Raw genomic sequence first — 12,543 nt, 5'->3', positions numbered from 1 at the left:
GAATGTGGTAGAGCACAGGAGGAATATAAGCTCAGAAGACTCCGTCTGGGTGGGGAAAGTAGCCTCAGCTGCTACGTGTTCTCTGACCATCAGCCTGAGCCAAGTTACAAATGAAAGAAAGGGAAAGAAGGATTTCTCCACCCCTTGGTTTGGGACTGAATGTAGCCTCAGAAAGGTGTGCAAGGCATGCTGGTCCTGACGCTAACAGGGATGAGACAGGAGCTAAGACAGAATCCTGTAATCGTATGCATCTACCATTAAGTTTTGTTAACTTTTCTCTTTTGCAATTGTGTTTCCTTTCTGAGAAAAAAAGTAGAAAACATCCCTCTAGCAACTAGAACTGTGACCGTAGCACGCCCCCAAACTGTCATCTTGCCTTTTTTTTATTTAAAAACTCTTTTAAAAATTCTCGACATTCACTGCACAAGACCCTGAGTATGTGATGGCCTTTATGTGAATGATTCATCATCCTGAAGAACCAGAGGAGAAGAAATGGGGACACACCCAAAGTCTGTGAAAGATTAATTGCACTGAAGTTCAAGTTAGCACTAGCTTTGTTTTTAGGAAATATCTCGGTAACTGATAAAAATCCCCACATAGATTTCTTCATCTGACAGGAGCTAGTAGCTTATGAAAACATGCCAAATGCAGTTATGTTAACAGCAAAAGGTAAACTTTAACCTTTACTGTTCAAAGGATAAAGACCTGTAAAAACCAATACCTAGCAATTCTTTAAAGAGTACTACTTTGGCTGAAATCCCAACAGCACTTAATTTTACAGCAGAGGGTAAGACCAGTTCTTAGCCCTGCCAGAAGATTGCTTTACAAGAGACCCCAGAATCACACCCACAAGAACAGAAAAATTAACATATACCTCAGTTAAAAAAATACTGCTTGATCCTTCTTCAGATATAACGCAGTAGTGTGAAGTACCAGTGCTTTGTTCTTCCAGTTGACATGGATTTCCCCTCGGGTTCCAGCTCACAGCTGCTGAATGCCAGTACTTCAGGTTGCGTGAATCACACACCACCTTTACCTAGGGCTTTTAAGTTTGATTGAGACAAAGATGCAGAAATGTCATTTGCAGTTTTCACTTGGGCAAGTTGTTCAAATGAAACTGATTACAAACCCCCAACTATTGACTTTTTCTTACATGCTGGTATTTTACTGAATGCAACAGGTTTGGACTAGGCCTCAAGGAAGGGCTGCAGAGGCCATCAGTAGGTTTTTACCTACTTAGGTGACAACACATTAAACCAATGCCAATAGGCCTAAACAGCTGTTAGTTGTGGATTTCACAGCATGCCCATTTCTTTTTCATATTGTCTTAGTTTCTGGAACACAGCAAAATCAAGTGGAAAGTTATGCACTCTACACCTACCATCTAGGTAGGCTACATCTAGACTAATTTTATTTCCTCAAATAGAGGGCTATAACTACAGCAAAGTTACTGACCAAAATTAATGGTGGAAGTTGGTCGACTGCTCATTAGCTTTAATCTTAATTTCAGGTCTGCTTCAAGATGGCTTTGGAGAATACTCTTTGTACTACTGTTGTATTGCAGAGGCTCCAAGGGAGGCACAAACAGAAAGCAACCTATTTCTCAAATACTGGTATTAGGACTGTGACAAATCAAGAACAAAAATTTACCAACACTTAAAACCATGATAGCCTCAGTTTAGACCTATTATCTGATCACAGCAAGGCAAACACATGGACTTACTTTTGATCATTTCAGTAAATGCAACCTCCTACAGCCCGTAAATGAAAGGGCAAAAACTAACTGCACCTTGAATAGTGGTGTTCTGACGCTGCCCTGCAGTAAACTAGAAATCCCAAATGCATGTCCCTTTCAACACTGTCGAGTCAGCGATGAAAATTCTATTTCCCTTCTCCTCTACAACTTGTTAGTATGTACCAGTATACTGATTTTTGCAACACAAAATAGAGCTGGCCATTAGACCTGAAAACGTAAAGTTTATTCAAATAAGAAAATTACTGTGACAACAAGATTTTCAAACTTTTAGATTTCCTTACGCTTCATATTTCAGTTTGGTTTGTACACTTGCTCTGGCCTACAAGAACAGCGTATCAATACTGCAGTAATACAAATACTATGAAAACTTCCAGAATAGTTTTGGTTAGTCTTTCTTGACTGTAGCTTACCATGAGCACATACCTGCGTTTGCTTTTTATGATTTAAAATAAAAACTACACACAACCTAGTGCATGCTAATGCTCCCTTTTAAAGACTATAGGCTTTGTAGGACCCCACTTCCTTTTCAGATTTAAAATACATTTTCTGTATTTTAATGCTATTCAGAAATACTCCAAACTTTCACTACAACACAGCTATACTGATGCGTTAAAAAATCTGTACAATATTTCCTAAGTTATTCAAGAATTATAAGGATAATCTGCCATTAAAATACTAGAGCACTAAACACTAGAATACTAAAACAACACTTATTCACACGCATTTTTTCTTCTTTTAAGTAGGTACACAGGAGGTTACACCATGTATTACATTATTTATGACTCTTGGATTCACAAATTACTTTACCTGGAAGATTATCATGGAGCCATACTGAGGTAAAGATATTTGCCATCTGCCTCATTCTTTTAACAAAACAATAGGCGTCATTCTTCCAGTATGGGTAAAAGCCTTCTTTTTATCAAGTTCTGAGCTGCAGCATTCTTTACAAGAAATTACAAGAAAATGGAAGCACTTCTCAAAATTTAAGACAGATAAATAGCTGAATACTAAGCATTAATATGCTCTGCATATTACTTTTGTGATTCCTTCCAGGAATGTATGTTTCAGTACTTCAGAGGTGAAGATTTTGCCCCCCAACATTAGTGAAACAGGTGTGACTTAGTCATATTTACCAGTTAACTTTAAAAATGTACTTTAGAGACAAGGAATTGACAATTTGCCCTACAGATGAGAAAACATACAGAAGTTAAGCTTAATTTTTAAAAAGTATCTTATCACCCTTTATTTTCTGGTGCTTCACAACAATATGACAAAATAAAGTATTACAATCAGTTTTATGTAAATAAAAAAATGAGTATCAACATGTTCCAAATTTCTATATAATGAATACAGTCAATCAGAAATAAAAAACCATGCATTAAATTAAAAATATTTCTGTATTATAAAAATCATCATGTGACCCAGTGCTTCAAGATGTTGGATTTTTCAAAAATATATAACATATAATATAAAAATTACAGTATACATTCTTACTTCTATTATGTTACTGCATTATGAAAGAAATTATATTGAACTTTCAGGTCAAGCTTTAAGTTTAAGTGACTATTAATGATACATTTATGAGGCATTTCAAAGTGTTTCACTATAAATTAATAAAACCATGTCCTATAATGCAACTCTTCCTGTGTACTTATGTTAATTTTTCATTGTTTAACAGGTTTGCATACTGGGTCTGAAATCTTGGAGAGACTAGGTCAGGCACATATATTTAAAATGAGAACTCACAAGCACAGCCTAATGTAGATTTGACTTGCTTTTTTTAAAGCCATTGCATAGCACCTTTACTATAAATTATTAATACAGAGATGTGGCTGAAGTTCCTTGTAGTTATCTGGAACAAGTAATCTGTAGAGTATCATATAAAACATGGAGCTTCAGATGTCTGAAGACAGTGGGCACCTTTTCAGATTTAACAAAGAAACACCTCACAAAATGGCAGCTGAGTAATAAGGATTCACAGTCACCACTCCGATATTTGTACAAAGGCAGATTAGTAACCTGATTTGGGCTGCCTTCATTTCAGTAAATACATTCCAACCTTCTCTAAAATAACCTGCACCTTTTTTGGTACCTCTAGAAATTTCTCTTATCATGTGCCTTACACGGGTGGACAAGACGATGACTGATGCCAACAGAAGTGCATATTATCAAAGAACTGTTATACTGCATCATATTCCAGGTTTTACTAAATAATTTCTTCCACTACTACTAAATCTATTCTCCAGGACAGAGGAACACCAACTGAGAGACTGTTCGTGGTCTTTCTGAAAGCAAAACACATCCAGACAGGATGCAAAACTTTTCATACTTTTTCTGTCCCATTTTCTTTGGCTGCAGATAGGGAAACAGTTCTCTTACAGCTATATTTGTTCCAGTGCTGAAACCCAAGCCTCTAATTTTAGTCCCAGCTCTTCAATTCTGTCAGGGTATTAAACAAAAACTGTTGATAAAACACAAACAACAAAAAAATTACCCTCTCTTGTAGAGAGGAACGAGACAAAGAAATCTCAACTGACCAAAAAACTAAACTAAAAAGTGACAGTAGCAGACAAACCCTGTACCGGAATAAACCTGCGCTGGCTCGCTCCTCTTGTCCACCAGGAAGTGACACAGCACAGGTACCATACTGTTCATTCATCAAAGTGGGCAGGAGCAATAATTTTAAAGTTATGTCCCAGAAAATATATCCAAGATTTCTGGATGGCAATTCAGATACGAGAGGCATACTTCTATTACAGTTTTGCCCTAAGGAGTAATCTGAGGCTAAAATACAGCCCAGGGACAGCTTTGTGTATCATGTTCATTTACAGCATTGACTTCTTGTAAAATCAGGGGTTGTAATACAAACAGCTTGCATGAAACATTTAAACCTTGACTGGCTATCCACCAAAGAGTCCAAGGTACCTTTTGTAGACCAGACACCTTCATTTGTATCATGAGACTTGACTGATAATGCCCCTGAAGTACAAAAGGGACCAGACTAACTTTTGGCACTGCCAGTAGAAGTCAGTCTTGTAAGGCCTACTCTTCCCTGAAAAGGGCAGACCTGCTTGTTCCTTAACGTTCCTTAACAGCTAGCCAAGGTAGCTGTAGAGCTCCCTGCTCCCAGAAGACTCATTCCTGTGCATAGTTTCCCACTGTGTACTGAAAAATGTCATCACAGTAAACCCCTACAAATTCCATGCAAACCTGCATCACCTTACCTTTCTTGCTTACTTGTTGCAGCAGCATATCATTCAAAAGACCTAAGTCAGAATTTATATAGAATCTAGGAGTAGAGCAGATGGTTTTTCCTTTATGTTTTTTTCTATCCAGAATCTGATCAAAGGGCCAGACAGGGAGATAGATAATACAATTTCTGCCATCCAGTCTTGCACTTGAAAATGATCATTTCTTCACCATGTCACTTCCTGCCTTATGTCTTCAACTCTTTCCCTGGGAATGGTATATGAAGCCCAGCATCTAATTTTTCTACACCTCTCTCTGTGATGGAACACTAAATGTGACTTGTCCTCTGTGAAGGCTCTGTGAAGATTGATTTAATATCCTCTGACTGCTGCCTGAATTCTGACAGTTTCCTGGGCCTTAAGAGATGATTAAAGAAACAAAACACATCAAATTCTGTCAGCTGTCCCAAGCAAGTTTAACTAATAGAATTATTCTTCTTTAAACTTTACATTTACTGACTTCACCTCCCACTGGACTCTATATAACAGTCCAACACTCTGCCTGAAATTTGGATTCCAAAATATGAACACTTATCTGTTTCTGAACCATCATAAGCCTTACTTATTCTTTTGCTCATTCATCATTTGTGCCTTCTGCACATTCCATTGTGCAATATCTCCTCAAAACTTCTACTAGTCGCACAGTGACACTGGAGTACTGTTTGCCTGTACTTCACTAGTCATTTGCCTTTGCATTAGCAGCCTTAGAAGAAGGAATCGGGTTGTGAAATCTCTTCTTATGGAGAACAGGGTCAAATATCCCTTCATATCCCAGTGCTGAGAATACATTCCTGTGAAGCAGCATTTCTTTTCAGGTTTAAGTCTTCCAACCAAGCTATCTGTTTGTTTAGTTTGTTCTTGCTTCCCCCCTCAACTTTACAACAAAGCACATATTTTCATTAATTGAAAGGTAACAAAATTCAGCAGAATGAAGGACAAACTACCAGCACAGCATCCTTTTACAGTTTGTATATTAGGGGAGTGCCACAGTAGATACAGATTACCTCTAGGCTGATTATTATTGTGTACTGATAACAAGTTGCACTTTGTTCAAAGACGACCACCAGATCTATTCCAACCCTTATAAGAGTGTTTTGAAGAGAAATGGAGGACGAACAGAAGTAGAGTGATATACACAATGATAAAAGCAGTGTTTGAAATTTTAATCCTAGGAAACTTAATCCATTTCTAATTTCATTCTTATGGAAAGAGAGAGAATTTTACAGAAATCCTACCAGGATCAATGGGTATTGCACACAAACTTCTCAGGAGAGAAGTGGCTGCCTATTGCTTCTGCATTTTTAATATTTGTCAGCACTTTAAACCTTAAAACTACAGGTTTCCACATTACTAATGCATTCTGTATAAATTCAAACAGTTTCACGGATTAAGCAATTTGCATACAGTTCTTCAAAGTATTAGAAGTAGGTGAGAACTAATGCATAGTCTCTAAAGGATGTTTTAGAGATGAGTTGTGTGGTCTTTTCCCAGCTTGAGTGTATTTATATGTCACAAGAAGCATGCTGGACAAGAACTTGTTGTTCACGTCTTTCAAAAAGATGAACGGAAACAACAAATGACTTGGCAATGAAAAAAATAATGACTTGTTTATACAAGCATTAAAGATAACACTGTTGGTATGATGTAACACCCGACTTTCTAAGGTTACTCAGACCACTATGAAGTTGCAATTCATTCCAGCGCTGAGAGAAAAAACGACCAAGAAGCTTCTGCAAACGCCATCCATCACATTCTTTAGATCAACGAACATCTGAGCCGAGTATAGAGGTATGCTTACGTTTTCAAATATTCTTTGCGAAGTGACATTTATTAACAAGCTTGGCACAGAGAAACCTCACTGTGAGAGGACACTGACAAATCTCATTTTCTCAGTGTCCCACTCATGACACTGACAATGAGTGAATTCTCACTGTTTATAAGTAGTGAGAAACAAAATAGTCACTAAAGAGAATCATGTAGGTCAATAATACAGATTGGGATATAAGAAAAATACCTGATTAAAGTATACCTCACAGAGCATGTATTGTAAGGATTATTCCTTCCCTTCTTCCCTCCCCCTTATTTGTAATACTTTGCAAAGATTTGTAAGCAGATTTGTCTTAGCTTCTAGTACTGTACATATCCACATCTTCTGGGCTGGACTGACCATGGTCCATAAGTTTTGGATCAGGCTTAAATTTTGGTGCCTTCACTGTTCCTGTTAGAGATAAAGAAATTTAATTAAAAATAGATATATATTTGAGCTGTAGAAAAAAACCTGATTGACCCATTGAGTTACCATATTACCAAATAGATTGATCAAATCATGTATGTTCTTGTTAAAATGGTGTAAGTGATACAAGACAATGAAGGTGTGTTGTAATCATTAGCATACAGCAGTGGATGGACAGCAGGTCTTCCTCCTACTCTCTACACTTTAATACTACTTCCAGAACACAGCAGGGCGAGAGAAGAAATAGTGATGCTTTTGCCCTACACACGGAAAGGAAGGGAAAGTTTGGCAGGTGGAAAAAAAATCTTCAGGGTTTCTCCCCCCACTACTCCCAGGAGCACAGCCATCTCCCAAAACCAACTGAATCAGGATCTTCCCTGAAGCTGCTGCCAGATGGTAAAAATTCCAAGCTAAGACAAACACGCTTACCTAGCTTCACTTCATGACTTCCAGAAAACAGTGAACTAAGTTTACTAAAACATTGAGCCCTCACACTCATCCCGAATGACAAGGCACAAAGACTGATGTATTTAATGATACTGTAATTCCAGAGAATCTAAGGGAGTATAAAGGCAGGTTTTCTAGGACTGTGCCTCCTACTACTAGTCTGCTTCTTTTCCTGCTACATCAGTTGGTTTAATAAAGGGTGCTACATTCTGCTGAAAGCTTTGCCCTGTTTGGACTAGGGAAAATGAACATCTCTGCCAAAACAGATAAATTTAGGGCATGGAAATTTTTGGCTGCATTAGGGACATGAACAAATTCCACCCATGAAAGCAATGACGGAAGACATCTATATACATGAAACCATTACAGACAGTCTGGCCTGAAGCGAATGTAAAAACAGATTAAAGCATTCCACATAACTAAATCAGAAAAAATACAGGTGCAAAGCAAAGAAAGATGTGAATGTCTACTATAGTGAAAATAATGGGGAGAAGAATTTTAAAACCCCAAATATGTTCTGCTTGCTTTCCAGAAAAAAAAAACCCAAACCCAAAAGTCCTGGTAAAGAACACAGTAAAAAGAAGTAAGCAAGTTTAAGCAACGAGTAAAATTCGGAAATTGTCCCTACAAAGTATAACAATATTTTAAAACAAATTTAGTTCTCCTTTAATAGGTAATTCCACTTTTGCTCTTAGCAATGGGCCTCTCAAAATATTTGTAGGTTAAATATGCTGTTGTATGATCTAGTCGATTATCTCAACCACATCTCAAGAAGCACAAAGAACATCACTGCAAAAAAACCTAGCAAAATAAAATCCAATGCTTCATTCATCAAGTATGCATTCCTCTCGTACCAATATCTGAAGACACAGAACCAGTACAGAGAGATGAGCAATCATTCAAATTAGCTGTTTTCACAGAATTCCAGCAGTAGTCCTTTAAATTACACTTACGGTATTCTGACAGCAGAAGGATAACTTAAAGCAGGTATTTAACAGAAGTACTTGATGATACCATCTCATTGCTAACAATATGGGATATGGTCCACACCATATGGGATGAAAGAAAACGTTATTGAGAAAGAACAACAAGTTTATAAGAATTCTCATACTGTGACAGGGTCCACAGTGAGAAAATTATCACCTCCTTGAGGCTCTGAAGAATATATTAAATGACATTGTGTACATATATTCTCAAGAATATATGACAGTCTGCTCCATTTTAGAGCAAAGGTAATCACAAAATTAAGTCAAGTAACTCAGAATTAGCCTTGGATTTGCAAGTTGCCCTGAGATTACGCTTGGGATTTTTAGTTCACCTGATGAAGGCACTGGATGTTTATTACTCCAAGACTCTACTGGAGAAGATTCTGTTCTGTTAAACAATCTTGACTCAATAGCAGACTCAGGTTTAGTACTAGAAATTTCTTTCTTCTTATCTTCTTGCATAACTGCTTTTGACTCTTGCTGCAGCTGTGAACCAAACATTAATTACAAAATATGCTTAATACCTTATTGCAAAATAAAGCTTTCAAGTCTGAAAGCTTATCTTTTTCACATATGACATCATACAACAATATTCAACTAGTAATCTTAAAGTCAGCTGCATGCAAGAGACACAGCTGGAAAAAATAAAATGCATGGAAGAATCCTACAGTCCAGATAAAATGACTTCAAATTCACATGTAAGGAAGTTTATTTTGTCACGAGTGTATACTTAAGTCTGATACTGTGCTTTTACCCCTGTCCCTTAAACTAATTCATGAGGAAGACACTTAATTTACAGATGAGGAACGTACAGTCTTACACAACACTGAAATAGCATTTAGTTTTTACAGGACACTTATGTATTAGGTTTGCATGGCAAGGTTTTTGTAGCAGGGGTGCTGCATGGGCGGCTTCTGTAAAAAGCTGCTGAAAGCTTCCCCTATGTCTGACAGAGCCAAGAAGGACATGCTGCAGGCCAAGGCTGAGCCCATCAGCGATGGTGGTAGTACCTCTGGCATAACATATCTAAGAACATGGGTGGTGGTGGGGGAACCCTGTGCAATTGCAGCCAGAAAGAGGAGTGAGAACGTGTGAGAGAAACAACCCTGCTGACACCAAGGTCAGTGGAGAAGGAAGGGGAGAGGTGCTCCAGGTGCTGGAGCAGAGTTTCCCCTGGAGCCCGTGGTGAAGACCATGGTGAGGCAGGCTGTGCCCCTGCAGCCCGTGCCCCTGCAGCCCATGGAGGTTAGCGGTGGAGCAGATATCCACCTGCAGCCCGTGGAAGCCCTCATGCCCGAAGGTGGATACCCAACACAGGCTGTGGGAAGCCCACACTGGAGCAGGCTCCTGGCAGGACCTGTGGCTCCATGGAAAGAGGAGCACACACCGGAGCAGGTTTGCTGGTAGTACTGGTGACCCTGCAGGAGACCCATGCTGGAGCAGATCATGAAGAACTGTAGCCTGTGGGAAGGACCATGCTGGAAAAGTTCATGGAGGACTGTCTCCTGTGGGAGCAACCCCATTCTGTAGCAGGAGGAAGGAGTGGCAGAGACAGTGTGTGATGAACTGACCACAACCCCCATTCACTGTCCCCCTGTGCTGCTCGGGGAGGAGGTAGAGAAATCAGGAGTAAAGTAGAGCCCAGCAAGAAGGGAGGGGTGGGGGGAAGGTGTTTAAGATTTGGTTTTATCACTTATTACCCTACTCTGATTTTGATTGGTAATAAATTATCTTCCCCAAATTGAGTCTGTTTTGCCCAAGATGGTAATTGCTGAGTTATCTCTCCCTGTCCTTATCTCAGCCTTTGAGCTTTTTGTTGTATTTTTCTCCTGCTGTCCAGCTGAGGAGGGGGAGTGACAGAGCGGCTTGGTGGGCACCTGGCATCCAACCAGGGTCATTGTACCACAATTTACTACCCTTAGTTAAAAGAAGATGGAAAGGTATATCATGGTACCACCCTAGTAATGAAAAATAGTGTATTGTTTTTGGAACCGGCTTCACTCAGGGGAAAAAAAAATAAAGCTAACAGAAACTGTCTTTACCATATCAATTCTTGTTTCTGTACCATTTTCATTACCTTTACCTGAATCTCATTTTCAAAATTCAGAATTCCATGTGCGCTCCTTAGTGGAAACAAAAGGTGAGGACCGCATACAAATGACGACCATAAATTTAAAGCAAAATACTAACTTAATATGACTGAGAAACCCTGATTTTCTTTAAAAAGAGCAAAAGATCACTGTGCAAAGCTGAAATTTTACTCAGGGAAGTACTATTTTTGTCAGGGGTTTAAGTTTCCACTGGAGAAAAACCCTTTCGAGTTGCAGAAACAACATCATGTTTAATTCTGGGATGCACTAACCCAAATTCCATATGTAATTTACAGGAGGTTAATATTGCCCTCTACCAGTGCTGGCAAGGCTTCAGCTGGTTTACTATGGCCTATTTTGACCACCTCACTTAAACCCAATAACACAAACCACGCACAAAACCCCCTAAAAACAGAAATAGGAGAGAAACTAGAGAAAGCTCAGAGGAGAACAAGAATTACAGAAGAGTTAGAAAGTCTGCTCTATAAGAAAAGGTTATACTAGGGAGAAGATAATGTGAAAAACCATGATAAATCTTCCATATGTAAAAGGTCAATATAAAGAGGTTACTGACCATTTATTCACTATGGCTGCCATGAGGACAGGACAAGAAAAAAAACAATCAGACACAGACAATTTATATCACAGGGTAATTAAAACAGACTACCTGGAAGGGTTATGGAATTTCTTTCACTGATATGTTTATGATTAAGGTAGTCATACCTACTGTAATTCTGCGGGTGTCTGTTTTAAATTCAGTGGTCTGCTTAGGACCAGAGCTTGAATCAGAATGGATTACTTTTGTCAGGATCAGAAGTGAGCTGTAAGAGAAACTGTCTTCTCTTGCTCGTCTTGCATGTACTGTGAGATTACATAGGGGATGTCAGTAACTATTGGTCTGACGGGTATTACAAATATGGCATTAATGAAGTTACAAAAATATCAGAGGGGTTTTTGTGCCTCACCTAAAGCCATTACTGATCTTACACAGTATCAGCAGAATAGTACTTGACCTTCTAATTTACTTCTTCCTCCCTCTGAATTTATGAGTTACAGTCATTACTTCAGAAAGCCTACCTTGTTGACATCTTCCTTTTTTGCCCATAGTGATCGCATAGCTTCATAGGTTTGATGGCTTGCAGAAAACAACTTTTTCCCTGCTACCTAGTTTTTTTAGAAAAGCGTAATTTAAACAACAGCTTTAGAAATACTAAGATACGCAGACCATTCAAATGAAATGCATCTTACTAGCACGAGAACATGCTTGACCCCATGCTAAGACACTCCAATCATATACTTTTCAAAATCTAGTGCGTAGTTCTCTTACACCAAGCAAACCCCAAATTGTGTTTAAATGCTACTAGAAATCTGCAGGTAGCATTCACCTGCCACATCCACCTACTCAAAACCTGATCAGCAAACAGTGTTTTGGCCACGTGAGCGCAGGAGACTGGAACAGCAGTATTAAAGGATCCAAATTGGTCTCACTATGTTAGAAATGACCAAAGACAGTAACACAAATGGAAAAAGCTGCAAAAGATAACCCAGCCAGAGTTAGCAAGCAGCGCTTTGCTTTATAAATGACCAAATCCTTCAGTCTATTTTTGAAAAGTAATTTTATAATACTGCAGTAACTATGGAGTACTTTTACAAACACTCTGTAGAAACAGAATACTTCACAGCTGCAACTACAAAAAACTGTGCAAAAGGTGATACATAATCTAAGTAGACAGAAGAAAAGGATTTAGCTTCCTGACCTAGGTCATAACATACAGAGCAGCAT

General features: G+C 38.6%; 1 protein-coding gene across 2 annotated transcripts in view; it reads right to left on the bottom strand.

Annotated features, from left to right (window-relative positions):
* APOOL (apolipoprotein O like) overlaps window positions 1-12,543 on the bottom strand; it is a 40,743-nt gene that overhangs the window by 16,486 nt on the left and 11,714 nt on the right. For both annotated transcript variants that reach the window (XM_075106652.1, XM_075106653.1), the window contains exons 7-10: window positions 11,838-11,924; window positions 9,003-9,156; window positions 2,564-7,222; window positions 875-1,042 (exon numbers count right to left, since the gene is read on the bottom strand). In XM_075106652.1, the coding sequence (XP_074962753.1) occupies window positions 7,125-7,222; window positions 9,003-9,156; window positions 11,838-11,924 (339 nt within the window). In that variant the 3' untranslated portion in view covers window positions 875-1,042; window positions 2,564-7,124. The remainder of the gene's footprint in view (window positions 1-874; window positions 1,043-2,563; window positions 7,223-9,002; window positions 9,157-11,837; window positions 11,925-12,543) is intronic.

Source organism: Phalacrocorax aristotelis, chromosome 11, assembly GCF_949628215.1.
Source record: "Phalacrocorax aristotelis chromosome 11, bGulAri2.1, whole genome shotgun sequence".
In the NCBI taxonomy this organism is placed as follows: Eukaryota; Metazoa; Chordata; class Aves; order Suliformes; family Phalacrocoracidae; genus Phalacrocorax; species Phalacrocorax aristotelis.
The sequence above is the reverse complement of the archived record's forward strand: the minus strand, read 5'-3'. Positions and strand labels throughout refer to the sequence as shown.